This window comes from Manduca sexta, chromosome 25 (genome assembly GCF_014839805.1).
Source record: "Manduca sexta isolate Smith_Timp_Sample1 chromosome 25, JHU_Msex_v1.0, whole genome shotgun sequence".
NCBI lineage: Eukaryota > Metazoa > Arthropoda > Insecta > Lepidoptera > Sphingidae > Manduca > Manduca sexta.
Genome location: NC_051139.1, coordinates 11,352,295 through 11,370,129, shown reverse-complemented (window position 1 = coordinate 11,370,129; position 17,835 = coordinate 11,352,295). Strand labels below are relative to the sequence as shown.

The window sequence follows — 17,835 nt, the reverse complement described above, 5'->3', positions numbered from 1 at the left end:
TTCATTGTTGATGATGACAATATTGAGTTTTGAGATAATATATAAATTTTCATACAGATTTAATGCATTTTAATTTTTACTTTTGGATTTATACATTGGATATTATTTTTAAAATGTCAGATCTTATCGTCAAGTTAATAGGGAGGTTCTCAATTAGACAGGTTATTTTTTAACGTATTCGTCGATAATTAGCTTCCGATTGATATTATGTTTTTTGAATTGGTTTCATCATAGCTTCAATTTCGTTTAGTATCCACGTTGTTTGCCTAATAATTTTAGCCGCCCTTCCTCAACAGTACAGGTAGAAATCGGAAAGCAAAAGGCAGATTTTTATGCTTAAATAAATTGCAAGCAGCAACTACAGTATTGTCTGTTAAATAAAACTTGGTCATTGATTGTTTGTTTGTTTTCATTCTTGACCGTTTTTTTTTTATTTAACTTACTATAATCGAGGTTTAGTAATCAATTAAAACAAAATATAAATTTCATATTTATTCGTAACTGAGATCACAAGCCATTTAAATTTAAATCATACCACGCACACTTCACACGTTAGCGTATAGAACAAAATACGAATTTCGTACAAAACTGAACCTTAGTGCAAAATTAACATAATTTACCCGAGTTACAACAAAATATTCTCATCTAAAAATAAATCTGCTGCCGTCACTAAAGTACATATAAACTGCACCCGTACACATAATCCGTATGTTTAACTTCTAAAATTTTATTATAGCCACGCGCAGTTTGATATCGCCAACATGATCCATCGAGTAATGTTATATACACTTTCGGTCGATACTGCCAATTTTTTTTTATTCGGATCAGGTATGAATATAGTACTGCGCTTCATAATATGAGCGTCCTAAGTATTATGCAGAGCGGTGAGAGGATATTTTTCGATGGTCGCTACAAACGTGTACATTGATCGATAAATTCCAAATCTATGTCGTATCTCTACACAAAAGAACCTGTTTAGTTTGACATGTTTTGACACAGGTTTGACAGTGACGATATCACCCTCGCGTGGTGAATCCAGACGAGTGGTTAATCTGATATCCAACGCTTATTCTAACTGCTAACATTACATTATGTTACTACTAATCGAATTCTTCGTCAGAATCTGTTTTCAACACGCTGTCTGACCCGGATCCTGGCTCGCTGTCTACCGCTACCTCACTGGAAATAACAAAGGGTATTTAACACAAGAAAAATTTAATATCGACCTTGGGGCGAGCCACGTACCAAAAAGCGGAATCTCGCCCTCTTTCCGCCACTTAAGATTAAAACCCTTATTAATTTAGTTAATAAATAACTTATTGCGTAATCTTTACTATATAAATCATTTATAAAAAAAGACATTAATATTGAAATAATTACACAGCTATGTCAATCGAATCTGTTAATTAATAACAATATTAATCATGTATGTTTTTATTAGGTTCCCTTTCGAGTTCCCATTACACTGGTTAAATAGATAAACAAATCTTATATGGGTACAAGTAGAATAATAATTATTGGATTTAAGAATGGAAGTGAGGCCAGTGCCCTTGAGCGTTGACCTTGGGCGCTACACCAAAGCTAACTAGATGGCGGTACGTGTAGCTACACGGTATTGTACAATTACATCCTTGATTGTTAAAATATTAGATATGTCAAAGTTACGTTTGAAAATATTACGTACTAGCTTTTGCCCGCGGCTCCGCCCGCTTTATAAAGTTTTTCGGGCTTAAGTTTTCCGTTATAAAAGTCACGCTGTATATTATCCCGGGAACCTATATTCTTCCCAGGGTCTCAAACTGTCTCTATACCAAATTAAAAATCCCATTTGTATAAACTTATAAAAATATTTCCGCTAAGATAAACGTGTCTAAAAGTTCTTGTGCAATATAGTAAGTACTGCGAGAACTTGCTAGTCTAAAATCGGCTCTAGTGTGTACTAGACTCTCGTTTTGTGGTCCAAAACATGTCCAGGTATCGACTTTAAAACGGAGCCCAAAATAATAATATTCAAAATAGTGGCCAGCAATACCAAATCTAACATATTTTTCTGTCTAGTGACCATTGATCCATAATATCAATATTTGTAATAAAATAATTTAAACATACACCCTCACCCAAATTCCAATTATTGTAATATATCGCAACACCGAAAATTACTCTTAGTAACCGAGTGACAAAATATACATAGTTACCTAAAAATATTGTAGCTTGTCAAAAACCTTTAGTATGGAAGGGTAAGGCATTTAATATAAATTAGACGAAGTTCAAATCACATGTTAATATTTTTTAATTCTTATTTGTGTTTTTTAATTTTACATAGAGTGTATACAGTATTTTAGAATATTTTATGTTAGTTAGTACATAATATACACATCCTAGACAAAATGATGTCGACATCAATTTGTGAGAGCGCCTGACTGCGCGTAACTGCAAATATTCCTGTTACTATAAGCTGTTGTTTGAGTAGGCGTTTTTAAAAATAATTAAATATTTTGTTATATATAACAGTATTAAAAAAAATAAGATGAGTGTATTTAAAAATAGAGTATAGTATTATTTCAGAATATAGTTAACTCAAGTAAATAAGAGAGATATCGAAATGTTAACGATGTAAAATTCTTACCGTTGAGCGATGTTTGGCAGATATTAATTATGATTTTATTCACGGTATCGTGTTTAATAATAAAATACGCCGCTGTGCAAAAGACCATAAGCCAAACTACTTATTTCTTGAAAAATATTTACAAAGAATGCTTACATTATTTTTTGCAGGACGCCCAAAGTGGACATAAAATTGAGTTTTACATATCTTAACCCCTTAACAAACAAATTTTTTGACCGCACCAAATTACCTTATCAGCCTCTTGTGTCTTTGAAAATAGGTATAGGCCTGTTACCCTGCTCTAGGCGAGTCAAGAATGAATTGAAGATATCGGGCAAAAAAAAAATTGTTAATTTTAAACGATCTTATGATTTTCTTCAGATTGATAGATTACACAAGTTATTTGTTATGTGTCTTACGTGATAAATGGTAATAATGCATAGTTTGCGTGATTAGTAAAATTAAGAGGATTTTTATGTAATACATTAAGTAAGTATATTTATTAGGTAGACAGTAAGCATGGGTACATTAATTATGAACATGCATTTCACGGCCAACTTGCCTGTTTTCCCCCGAGTCGTTCAATTTTATTTCTACGATATTTCTGTAACATAAGCAGCGTATAAATAAGAAAAAAAAAATATGCTATCTATCTATGAAATTATTGATCGTTCTCTTACCCGTTTAGGTCTTTCGTGAGTTGTATGTCGACATTATTAGCGCTATCGCTTAGGCCGTTGAGCGCTTCACAAAAATCACTGCCCACGTTCTGCAGGTGCTGTGTATTTAGATGGAAACCCTGTAAATAAGGGAAATGTCGGATTAAAATTATTATTTTTTCTATTTGGCCTAGAGGTCAGAGCCAGAATGAGCCAGAATAGCGACATGGTAGACCGTGTCGCTATTCTGGCTCACATTAAAACTAAAAAGTTCTAAAAAATATATTATAAACAAAGTCGCCGCATCTGTCTGCCTGTCTGAACGCGATAAACTCAGAAACTAACTAACGGATCTGCTATGGAGATAGTTTCTGACCCTGGGAAGGGCATAGGCTACTTACTATACTGAGAAATATATAGCGGCACTTTTATTCTGGAAAACTATGAGGCGGGCGAAGCCGCGAGCAAAAGGTAGTTAGTAATATGAATGTCTCTCTATTTTGGTTTCAAAACCATTTCACTAATTGGTTTTGGATAGCAATATGTGGCAATAACAAATACTGGAATTTTATCCACATAATGTTTCTCTAGTTAAATAAAAACGAAAATAAATCGTCAAAAAAAGATTGATTAATCAACTTTCAACTTTAACAAAATAAAAGTGACGATATGCTATTATCGTATGTATGATGTATCGTTTCTTAATTATGTGTTGACTACTAGCTGCCTTGTGCCAATTTATTACAGGCGTAGTAAATGGATGGGACTTAAAAAATAGTTTCTTTTGATTAATTAATCTTATAATATATAAGTGATGTTATTTTGATACTCACAGCCATTCATGTATAGAAACATAGCCATATTTTTTACCGACAGTCATCTTATGAATCTTATTTGCATGCCAATTTATCTAGTTACGGAAACATATTCATCATAATTATTATCTACGTCTTTTAGCGCACCCGACTAACGATGTTTTGTAAATCAAACCATCGTTATTCTACAAATCATAATATAATGTAGGCAATCACTCTAAAAGGTATGAGTAATTGCAATATTAATATAACCGTTCATTAAACATAACGTAATTGGTTTGTGTCAAGAGCTAATCCTGCGAAGGGATATCCGAGAGTGAACCTCCTTACTCATGAATAAGTAATATGATATTCAAAGTGGTGTATCGTCCGCGTATTAGGAGGAAACGTTTGACAGTCACGCTAAGTCCTGTACGCATGGATAATTCATTAATAAAACAACACGTAAACTGACGTCTTCCCACATGAAGTTGATAGCAGATTTGTTACAACTCCAATCCTTATCTGGGAATCTACTAACGAGTAAAGTATGGACGCAGCTAGATCTATTATCTTATGCGTCTAGTTCTAAGCATCGTTATCGTTTATCTTCAGATAAAACGTCATTTCTAATTGGAATATAAGTTGAGCGGGATGTGTATCATTATTTAATTATGTTACAATAATTGCTTACTATTTTTAATGGCATGAATAATTTATAATTATGTCTTGATCTCATTTTAAACTTGACATACCTCCTCGTTTAGACTACACCTTAATATTCACCTATAATTATAGCTCTCAAAAATGTGGTATGACTAATTCTTTATTACCTATGTTATGTCAATTGATTATATTTGTATTAAAATTAGCGATAGTTTAGCTCTATCTGGCCAATTTCGTTCAAATTCATTCAGTGGTTTATGCGTTTACTCCTAACAAATAAACAACAAACATGTACAAAAATATAAAAAAATCTTCACAAAATTTTACATTTAGAAAATTACTAAATCGTAATTTATAGAAATATGTAAAATTACTTTGAACGGCCCTCTGTCAAAACCGCAGAAAGACGCCTCCATAGTGTAAGAACGGGTGACGCCGAGGTGTCGCCACACCGTCACCCGAGCAGTGCTCTCGCGCTCCCTCTCCACTCGGAATGAGCACGAGCCAAGCGCGAATGCCGGCGAAATACGATGCATAAGAGCTGGCAGCATCTGAATGAGAAAAAAATCAACTCAAAATACAGTTGCTCTTCAAAACGTAGTTTTTGTTATTTTTATTGACTTCTCGGACCGGTTTGTATTTCCACTCATCACATTATACGACCCCTGCTCATTAAAATTATGAAAACGGTAAACTTACAAGGTATTTGACGGGTTCGTCTGGTACAAGACGGTCGTTACTACACCAGCTTTCAGCGGCGGCGCAACCATAAAAAAATACGTTTTTCTTCCGCGAATGACCATGGTAGTCGCAGTAGACTAACGGCGGTTTCTTCCACACTCGCACCAGATATTCTATGAGTCCCTAAACGTATTACATTTTATTAGATGAAATTATAATTATGGATCAGTATTAGAGAAGATAGAAAGCAGACAGGTGGAACAATATACAACCTTAGTGTGATATATCGAAGGATGCAGTATGGGACTAGGTTTACACCAGCGCCGATTTAGATCTTCATTAGTTAAGCCGCATCGATGGCTGCAACAAGAAATAACAATTTATCGGTCGAGATAACTAGAAAATCTCTTCGGGATGTAACTAGGCGCCGATAACGTTGCCTGGACATGTCCGTTGAATTGAAATGACGCGTTCGCAGGTCGAGTGTCACTTGTCGTAACTTTATTATAAGGATGTGTTTGGAATCTGATTTTTCGTTTAAAGAGGGACTTCAATTGTAGCAGTAGTACCTACGTCATCGGACGAGTGACAAGATGCCTATGAAAGCTAAACTCGTACAGATATTTATGTAAATGTTAATTGATTCATGCACTTATATGGCCCACTGTTCGATAAAGAAACTATACAGGGACAATTTAATAGACAAGCTATTAAAATGAAATGAATGGGTGACCACGTAGGAATTCATGGCGGGCCTACGTCGGTCCCGGCCGCGCTGGCGGCCGCCAGTGCATGTGACGTTGTGCGTGAGACGAGACCGGGGCACGCGCTTTACGAACAATCGCCGTGATGTCCTCTCCGAATTTAGTTTCAATGAATTATACTTTATTATTCGTCACACCTACAAATTTATACCTTTTTTGTATTGTTCTATTAATAAAACATGGGCATATTATGATGGGCATTATGTCTTCCGGGATGAGAAACTTATAAAATGATTGACTTGTTACTGTTGCTCATTTCCTGATGTTATGTTAATGTAGGCATATCATTAAGTGTTTTGCTGAGATGTTGTAATATAAAAGCAATTGAATATTTATTATAGTTGAAAACACCCAAGGAATTTTCAGATTTATTAAAGATGTGAATGATGGTGGGCAGAATATAATCTAGAATTAAGCAATAAAACATACTATAATACTATATGATGAAACTAAGGATCGAAAACATACAATTCAGAATGTTATTGTGATTGCTGTAATTATACGCTAGTTTTAGTTTAAGCTACTGTGCGTTAAGCACAATGTATTGCGGTAAAGTTCCGTAACGTCACAAATTGTATCATTATATACAGCTAGATAAACTTGGGTTCGTCTGTAATCTATTACAATTCACTTGGGCTTTCCCGTCATTAAAGGGCAATATTATTGTGTACGTGCTGCTGCCATAATTACATTCGCTAAGAATAGTGGCTAAGTAACGGACAAAAGAAAATACTCATTATACTTAAGTAACTGTTTTTTTTTTTTCAAAAACATTATATCGTCATTTGTGTCCATATTATTACTATGATCAATACAAAAAGGCGAATGAGTCTAAACGCCATCCCAAGAACAGATTTTAAATTCACACCTCACACATCTTGATAAGGAAAAGCAAAGAAAAGGATACGGACAAATTATTTCTGAGATAAGAACGTGTGTTTTGTGCGCTGTTCGGTTTTTAATGCGGGTCAATTTTAGTGGAATTTAATAATGTGTGTGATTCAAAGGCCGGTATCGCAGTTCTGACTATTCGCAGCTGTGCAGATTCCCTCGTGTGTGTTTTTTCCTGGAGCGTCGGGCGCTCGTCCAATTAGGAGTGGTTCAGTGGAGTCGCATCATTAGTGGGCGGTGTGGCGGTGTGGCGGCGCGGGCGCCGGAGGAGCTCCTCGGCGCGGCATCAGAGTGGCACGTCCCTGGCCGCGGCCTTCGCCCGCCGACCGGTTGCGCATCTTTTACTCTAATCAGGGGAAAAAATAAGCGTCGACCGTATGCGCGAATGAAAGCGAACAAGCGAGAAGCTGCACACTGTACCTCGTGTTTTATGGTATATTGTTGCGGTACAGGAGCGGCGTGGAAGGCTGGCTCTTGCTTTAATTGTTTATTTGCAAGTTTATACCGTGGGGAGATAACTAACACCATCAAAGTATAATACTACATTTCCATGGTGATTTACTTTTGTCACAGTTACGTTCTTGGTGCATAAGTATGTACATAAACAAAGTTACAATAATACAGAGAAAGGCTATTGAAATATCTAGGACATATAAGTATATATATTTTGTGTGTTAGCCCTTTGAGGGGTGATGTGGGGACCGCGGTTGGTGCGCCTTTGCCTGCGCAGCTATTTATAGCCAGAGCGGCGCACCGATGCTATCGGCTCTCGGACATACCTCGATCCCTGCCCGCCCTCTATGCACCCTCCGCATAACGTTCACTTCGTAAAATAGACCAAATAAACACTAACATTTTATATTTATTCCACCTATTTATATCATATGTCCATTGTTCCTACCTCAGACGGAATGCGTAGCCGACGGGCAATTCCAGCCCTTCTTTTGAGATCATCGTTACATTGATCACGCACATGCACGGCTATAATTGGAATATTTTATAGTTCGCAAATAGCCACGTAATATATCAATTTTCAATATTTCATAGACAGTGAGTCCACAGGGGTTTAGATAAGTCTGTGGATTCATGGCACACGTCACGCTCATCCATATTCTGAACGCGGAGGCTGTTTCCTGCGTCCATCGAGAGTACACTCAACCACGATTTCTCAACGATTCAATTCGAGCTTAGAACGAGGATTGCGTTGTGATGATGCATGTGTTTTCGTTGAATGCTTATGTGACCAATCGAGAGTTGCTTGGTTGGGGCACGAAACGAGCCAGTAAAGACAGTGGCCAGGATTCGCTAACCGTCGTCGACGCCAACTCTGTATTCGTGGTAGACACCGGACACTACACGAGTTATTTACGATAGTCGCGAGACAATCGGCCGGTCTCCGTGCTTATCCGGTGCACCGCGACAATAACATGACGTGTCTATCTTTATTAAACAACGTCCTATGGAATTAACACACGTGCCCTGTTTATATTTACAGGACTGCTGAATCATTCTCTAGGAATGCCGGTGACATTAGTTGTAGAATGTTGCTGTCGCCCGTGCAATTTATTTCTTTACATTCTTAGATAATATGCAAGCACTGTCACTATCGTAGGTAGGTAATGCCTGGAAGACACTACCTAGTAAAACAAACGCATGCTAATTTTATCCTATGAGAAATGAAGGCAATGGCTATATATTTTTTTATCGTGAATAAACTAAACTAGCTACTATACAAGTATGCCTTTTAATAGCATGTTTGTACGCGACCTACAAGGACGAAGCCTATAGATGACTTTGTTCGGTATAATTTCGAGCATGCTAGTGTTTGCACGCCGCTGTTCAACTGGAGCTAACGGTGTACGCTTCACTAATTGATTTTATTTACCGGGTGTTGGCGGAAGCGTAGCAATTCGCTACATGACAGTTCAATGACACGGGTCTTTTCTCTGGCGACAGTCGTCACTGTCGGAATGCAGGCACCATTAGCCATAAGCTCTTTCTTATGAGGACCCATTTATTATTTTTGCGAGTCTGATTTAATCAAAAGCTTTTAAGTTTGTATTCAAAGAACTTAACCAACGTTCACGCATTGTACCACTATGTGAATTCGTTTATAACACAGCAATAATAATAATATCATTAACAATTTAAAAGTAAATATCCAATTGGCGTTGTAAAGAGAAAAAGGACATTCATTATATTATTATATTTTCCTTATTTAATAATGCAAATTATAAAAGGAATAGATATTTTTTTCATGATTTCAAAGCTAGAATTGAAGTATTCCGAGTGATGATTCATTGGTTTTGGGGTCTCAAGATGAGTATGTAGTAGTCGGTCAGTAAGTTGTGCAGAATATGCCGCGCCCGATGCAGTATTTACTATTTACATAATAGCAATGACCGGATGGCCTTGGCGCTTCGTTGCCTTCTCCCAACTTTTCCCTTCGATTTCTTTTATTTTCAATGTTAAATTTATATATATTGCATGGGTATAACGCGAGTGCACGTCACATAAGTAATTACGATAACAAAAGTGCACAGTGCGGCCGCGAGCCGCGAAGGCGGTTCAAGTTGAACGATGACGGCGATGACTCGCCGACGGATGTCGTTGACTTCGCGTCCATTCGTCTATTACAATGATGCAAGAGGCAGAGCGTGAACTATTCGCAAGAGATCGGCGTCTTTGTTAAATGAGCGGCGGTCGGCGGAGGTGGGTTTAGGGCTGCAGAACGTAATGCGTAGTGTAGAGCGGGCGTAGACGCGCTGCGTACATTGCCCGCGGCGCGGCACGGCGCGGTGCGGCGGCGCAGCGGCGGGCGGGCGGCGGCACAGGCGGCGGCCGCGTGCTCGGCATTTAGCGCCCGCGACCCGCTATTATGAGGCTCGCACTCGCTGCCATGCCATCGTAATTCATTAGCTGACTCTGTTCGGCTCGCATTATTTATGGCCGCTTAGCTTGTTCGTGAATACTTTCTTCGTAACCATTTCAAAAGTTGCAGGCTTTTGAGCTAGTGATGAGTAATGAGGACATCTGAATAGTCCCCGAGGTCAAGGCTGTTCGCGATACAATGTCTTTCATAGATCTTCCACAGGATAAAGCCTACATCCACTTGATTTATTACTGCGCATATTAAAATGTTAGTGATTCATAAAGTGAACTTGAGAATTTCAGCAAGTATTCGTAAAGGCATTCGACCATTAAATTATATGGCATATTGTTGTTTCTACACATTTATCTTCTTTTTTATCCAATACATCCTTTTAAAAAAGCAATTAAAATATTTCATCTTTTTTATACAGATATAACTAATATGCAGTTGGTCATGTAGGCTTAGTTACCTACATCATAATAAGTACTCATTTATTGCTCGTAGATAGTATCGAACGTACCTAATTAAAAGTTTTCATTTTGTATTTAGCGATGACAGGTGAGAATGACGACGAGACGGGGGGTAAGTGTCGATGGAGGTAATAACTCATTAGGTACATTCCCCGGAATGCTATAATGGGTTATATTTTGATAGACGCGCGTGTAGTTTGAGGTGTTTGACGTGCGAACATTAATCGCCACACGTGAGGACGCGTCCGCGCATCACCCGCGGAAACGCTCGTTTTATACTTGACCGCTATCAGCTTGAACCATCATTAATCACGCCATGTAAAAGTTTACGATGGAAATTTATCGTTAGCGCGTGAGAATAGCGGCTAGCAATCTAATGATGTCGAACCAGCGCCATGTTTGTAGAATGTACAGATGTTTATATGAAAGTGTAACCGAGGCCCGCGGTAATCCCTAGGGAATCCGGAAGCACAATAGAAGCAACACTAATTGTGCAATTGAGCTTTAGATACGCCGCACCGCTCCGCTGCACATGCCCGTTATGGAAAATAAAATGACGGAGTGTGGTATTTCCAACTCAAGACATAGGTATGTATATTTCTATTTCTACAGCCTAGACAATGGCATCACATGAAAAAGGAAGTTAGCATGGGAAAGTGCTACATTAATGGGTTATTTTTCAAACGTTTTTTTTGTTGATAGGGGCTAATATTTTATTATAAGATTGTTTAGCTTTTTACCAGAAGTTAATCTAATACATTTACCTTGCAACAACTGATTATCATGCTTTTCAGATAAAAAAAAATAATTAACACGATAGGGGACTAATTAGGGTTAACACAGGCTATCCGGTTAGCCGAAAGACAAGTTCTACTTAAAGTATTCTGAATGACAGTGGTACCTTTTCGGTCGATCCTGCTCATTTATGCTGCAAACAAAATTGGCTGTAGCGTGGTTATGCCATTTACGTATATTTCATATTATATTGGAGCGGCCGCGTCTATGGTGAATATATATCAAACGATGTGGACATAAGATAAGTAGATTATTTACTGCCTCGTGGAGGCCCATTCTATGTGGTCCGAGACGCACATACTTTAGAGCTTCAGCTCGGTCTTTCATGTTATCTACATATAATTCAAGACAATCTGAAGCACATAAAGGTGTATTCTTTATGTGTATCAGAACAAGGAAAATAGAGCACTACGTTAAATATTTTAAGGTTTGGTCGTCAATTAAAAAATAATTGATGCTAGCAACAGTAGCTGCGTCACTAATTAGTGTTCGCTTTTAATTTCACGCATTTACGCAGGAAATACGCATTGATTACCTGGCCTTGAAACGTTAAGAATCAATAAAAGTGCATTCCTTTATATTTTTGATACGGGCGAGGCTCTAACACGTTGAGTCCGCGTCAATATTGACGAAGCAAATAAAGATAACAAAGAACCGCACATCTGGTTGCTAAACACGGCCCTCAAACAAAACACTTAGGATATAAAACACATAGAACAAATATTTTTTATCAATTTCCAAGTTATGTTAAGGAAATGTGTTCCTTAGAGTGTGGTCAATAAAAGTGTCCATGAATATCGGGGAATGTTATGCGGTCGTGAGAAAGCGCTGATCGGCGCCTCAGATGAGCCATTCAGATTGGATTTACGATATTTCAAAATCACGTTCATAACCTTGAACCTGTGGGAAGGAAATCACACCTAGATATAATAATTTTTATTGTCCCTTAAAGCATTCCGAAGGAGAAATGTCCGTAGTGTAAAAGTGTTATGAAATAAAGAAGAGCACAAAACAATCGTTAATTACGTGTTAAGTAGCGCTGGGAAGATTTGGTTCATTGCGTACTGTATATTTTCCTGTATCTTTTAGCGAATAATTAAGTTGTTGCTGATGTCCTTCAGTGCGCGCGGCGCGCCAACGACCTCAAACTTGATTAATTACAGCATGCAACGTAATAACAGAACATAAAATCAAAACGTTAACTTGAAACAAGCCAGTGGTTACAAAGTATTTGTTTTAATTGTTATAAAAGTACTCCATAACAATAATAATTTATTGATAGATTTCTTAAAGAATATTATGCTAATGAAAATTCATTACACCGGATTGAGCGAATGTATTAAAAATAGTGATTTTACTGAAACTCATTCGTGATGAGGGGTTGTCGGTGTGGGACTTGCCGGTAGAAATTATAGTGGAACGTCAAGGCGGTGTTCGACGGGCCGCACCACCGTTCTGACACCTCGGCCAGCCGGGGCCCGCGTACAACGCCTATTATAACGGGACAACAACTCACCATGATCTAGACTGATGTTGCAACTTCAATCTTTAGGGAGTAATTGCTCAACACATAACCGCTGATGACTTGATATAGTGGACGTGGCCTTTGTGATTAGTTTTAGCGATTAAATCTAATAGCATACATAGGGAACTATCTCTATTATCTCTTAATAGCACAGGAACTCGCTATGACTGAATGTACTCAAAGGAAATCACATCATTATATCTTTCGCGCACATTAGCGAACAAAAATAAGCGCCAAGCTTGGGAGTAATGTGAATAAAGGTTCTTCGTGCGGCCGCACATTACGTTGTTTAAAAGGCATTTCTCTGGTAACATTTCAGCTCGTTTATTTCACAGTTATAAATATATACAGTCACCATAAGACACGTCAAGGGGAGCCAAGTGTGAACCAGCGAGCATGCAGATAGGTGATGCGGCCGCTCACAGCGTTTGCTCGCGACGCATTTAGCTTTACGTAAAAAGTTGTTACGAAAAATGGTCGCTTTTATAAACTGTACTACATCTTTACATCAATGATAATGTTTGACAAAGGATCACAAACAAAATAAGAATTATATAATAGAATAATCTATATGTATTTTAAACATCTTTCTGAATATATCTCTAAAAGCCTTTTCTGAGTGAGCAATCAAGTCTAATCGTGATGTCGTGCAATAAAAAGGTGTTTACATTAACACCAACTACAATGTTCCGATTCGTTCTATTAATTTTACGCTTTGTCAAATTTGTGGATAGCATAAAATATTTTTAGAAGACAAAAATGTGCTTCGATCAAAAACCTTGAGTTCGTTCAACTTAAAATCTGTTAAGAGCGAATGAAAAGTTAGCGAATAGCGGTAATTGATATGAATACATACGACCATTTTTTATGTAGTCACATACATAAATCAGTATTGCTCTTATATACATACTTAATACATGATAATAATTATATGTATGTCATACGAAACCCATTTGCATTTATTAAAAATGCATTTTATAGCTCATAAATTATGTCAGAAGGTACAATACTGACAACGTGCATAAGTAATATAAAAAAACGAGTTAAATATGTTTTATGGTAGAAGGCTGATAAACGAGCGAGTGCGTCACCCGATAGTAAGTGCTGACCACTCTACATAAACTCCTACAACGCCAGAGGAGTAGAAAATACCCTGCTACTTTTAAAGGGGTCTGATATTGGAAAGGATTATTATATGAGTTAACCACAATTTTACGATAACAATATAATTATATCAGCCCTGTATTATATAATGTCCCACTGGTAGGCCCGGTGCTCCTGTACTACTGAGAGGGTTTAGGCCTCAGTCCAACACGCTGACCTAGAGCGGATTGCCAGACTTCATATACCCTCAAAATTCTTATAGAAAACTTCTCAAGTATGGAGGTTTCCTTACTGTGTTTCCCATTACCGTTAAAGCAAACGATAATTCTCAAAGAATACACATATATCATTTTAGAAAAGTCAGAGGTGTGCGTTCTTGATTTTGAACCTGCGGACCTTGGTCTCAGCAGTCCGTTCCACTCCCAAATAGGAGGCTATCGCTGCCGTTTAATTTTACCGACATCGTGAGAAATACAACGGAAAAGTACGCATTTCATAACGATTTTCTGTGGAACACCGCACCGTGGTTCCACAACGACTGGTTCGACAGAGTCGGCCCATTTATACTGTAGACAAAAACGACCGAGCACTTCTACCACAATGAAATTATAAATAATTATGTTATTAATATGACGACGTTTAATTATGATTATACTTATAAGCGTTCAATATACGAAAAATTGCTTTGTTGATCTATACACGAGCCGAATCGAAGTTTCCCACACAGGATGCCCTATAAATATTCAATGCGCAAACACAACCTCCGAACGGTTTTTTAATTCATATACATACATACATATTTGATGAGTTATGTTTAAAACGGACAATGTTGAATTTTACTTTTAACAATGCTTACAAGCGGAGATGCACGTATTTATTACGATGGGGATTAAATATTTCCTATTAATGTAATGGTCACGATGCTGGACAGGGGTAATTTGTTTAAGTTACGGGAAGAATCGCGACCGCAATTGTTGACCACTCGATTTGCTCGACTTTAGAACGTGACCGTTTCACTACGATGCGAAATGGCACCGACTTGAGGGTACAGGTACAGTCACTGCTTTTATTTTACACCGAACTGGTTATCATGCGCGACTATGTTCTAACTAAAATTAAAATATCAAACAAAATATGTTTTGACTAATGACCCCTCCATTACGTCATATTGCCGGTAAATAAAGTGACTACTCTACTTGATATAACTAAGTAGAATGTGCTATAAAAATATTCCTAAATAAAACATGTAACTTTAATAAAATGCAGTTCGTACTTATAATAGTTATATTACGGTCGTATCAACAATGACAGTTTTATTATATTTAGTGTATTGCAAATAATGTCTTTACAGCTATCGAGTAGATTGTATTCATAATAGATTCGTATACAAAGCGTTATATGGCAACAAAATAAAATCATAAACGAACCCACGGCCCCATGGAGATCACTCGTTAGACGATTCACTTAGGTCGTGTCCATACACAGCATTCTTTTTTTATTTAAACAATATCTATTTATGACTAGACCGCGTAGGATTAAGTAGTTATTTAAATGTCACTTGAAGAAAGCAGAAAATTATTGGTAAAATTAGAAAGTCTTATTCCTAAGTGTGAAAATGACAACATTTTTACAACCAAGCAGCTGATGCTAATTATAGATTAAATTCTTTGAGTATCTTGATAATGTTGCGAACCAGTCGCTGTCAGTCAAAGTTAGAAATTATCCACTAATGGCATACCTGAGGCTATTCAATAGTATTGATATGTTTTTTGTATTTATTTTGTATTTACTAGGAAAGGCAGAGCTCACAGAGCAAGTATTGACACGGTTTACGCAGAACGAAAGCAAGTCGACAATTATAAATGACGTAAAAAGCAGCACAATAACTGAATACTAAAAAAATGCGATAGGATGGCTACAAACGTGTAATATATTTGCTTGTAAGCATGCAAGTTTAATTATAGACGGCACACACATTTTTAAGTATACATACTACTTATCTAGTTTGTAAAACCTGAAAAATTCCATACAATTTACAAACGTTGAAAAAAAAATATATTTCCATATTTGTAATTCCCTTATCATTTTAATTCTTACCTGTATACATATAAGGTTTACGTCTTTATCTCCAAAAGGTTAAACATAAGCGCAACCAGCGCATCCATACTTCGCTGAGCGTAAATCCATTTCATGAAAATTATGATTCGAGGCGAGCTTATCGCCATATCGGACACAAAATTAATCTCACGTGACAAGATGGTATATTCAATCACACTATTATCGTCGCACTATTTGAGAATCAAATTCAGGACCTAAATACGCTACCATTAGAATTATTCCTAAAAGCTTAGCTAAAAGAAGGGTATTTTATAATAATTGTTTTTAAATTAGCCTTATTAAAAAATTATCATGGACCTGCGCCCTCGTATACGTCATAAACAAAAGTGAATAAGACGTTAATAATATCAGATTTGAATCAAGAATGCCGAAGAAAAATAATTATATCAGAATACGCAAACAGAATTAACGAGTATCCAAGGCAAACAATAAACATTTAAAACTTCGTTAAAAGATTATATTTAATAACTTTAATAAATATGTAAATGAATAATCGTAATAAACGTAATTGCAGTTGTCGTGGGTTCTCTGTTCTCTGTACACAGCTCAATCGTGGCCGATGTAACGAGTACGTTTTGTTCTGCGACCGCGAACGTCGCACTGTGAATGCTCTAAATAAAATACCAAGTTTAGCCTCCGCGCTCGTGAGCCACTGAGTTTTATAAGAGAAGATTCAGCAGGCAATGGATATAATTTAATGACATGTTCTATGTAAATGCCAAACCGCTCGCTACGTATAATGACCAGGGAATATTCCGAATGTTATTCAAGGGGGAATGTGCTAAGGGACAGTCGTCGTAATATTTTATTTTTAAAATCCATTGCTATTGCGGCTGACTATTACGGGGCTATTTTTAAAATGGCATTAATATTATAGCGGGCAGAATTTTTATCGTAATCGTCGTAATCAGAGTAGGCGATGGCCACCGAGGGCGTAAGTATTACGGGCACTTCAAATATTATATACGATAAATACTCGACTCGACTGGGATAAGACGAATTTAAATGTATTGCAAAAACTACTACATAGTAGTAGTAGTATAACATAGTAGTTCTATTTGTTGATTGTTTATTTTATATTAATTTATATCAGGAACGTTCTGTGCTTGTGTAGCTTGTGACGTAGTTGATCTTGAATGGTTAGAAGGACGGCACGACGATAGTTTCCTTCGGACTCGACATCACTCCTGACACAGTATGATTGGTGCATTAATAGCATTAATAATTTTGTTTGGGCGGCATGTGCGGTCCCATTATTGTTATTATTAAAAACATCGGAGTCATGCACCCGCGTTCAATTAAATGCTCCCCGAAGCGAAGTAACATCTTCAGAAAAAAATCTGTATATCGTTCGGATCTTGGAGCTTGTTTCTCTTTTTGTAACTATTAAAGTGATACTTTTATTTTTTGAAAATAAAACTGTGAATTTTATTTTATCGAGTCGTATCGCCTTCGAACGTAACTCATCGGATGTAAAACAATACTGATAGGTATCTCTTGTACGCGGTTAAAAAGAAATTTTAAAACGTTTCTGCAGGCTATAGTGCAATTCAACTTTTGCTCGGTTCATTTAAGTGCAATATCTTGTATTGTGAAATCCAATGGGATATTAAAAATGATTGCGTGTATTGAGCACACACAAGGACTATACGATATTATAATAGCTAGGAATACAGAGCGTACGTTCATGTCAAAGCCGAGAGCACTGTATGGCGTGCAAAGCAAATAGCGTCCCACCAATTAACGTGGCTTTCAAAGCAACATGTTTGAAGTGGTGAAGCAACGGCGGCGGCTTTCAAGTGCACCTCCGTCTACCCTTACTGCTCTTATTTCAGCAAAGGTCTAATATTGGTCTTGGTATGCATGTTTACCGAGCACACACAGACAAGGT

At 37.1% G+C, this 17,835-nt stretch overlaps 1 protein-coding gene across 1 annotated transcript in view; it reads right to left on the bottom strand.

Annotated features, from left to right (window-relative positions):
- Positions 1-487: 487 nt before the first annotated feature.
- LOC119188396 (cytosolic carboxypeptidase 1-like) overlaps positions 488-17,835 on the bottom strand; it is a gene marked incomplete at its 5' end in the record, with an annotated part of 59,826 nt that continues 42,478 nt past the window's right edge. The window contains 5 exon segments of the mRNA XM_037442810.1: positions 488-1,179; positions 3,286-3,404; positions 5,099-5,275; positions 5,424-5,588; positions 5,678-5,765. Coding sequence (XP_037298707.1) covers positions 1,101-1,179; positions 3,286-3,404; positions 5,099-5,275; positions 5,424-5,588; positions 5,678-5,765 — 628 coding nt within the window. The 3' untranslated portion in view covers positions 488-1,100.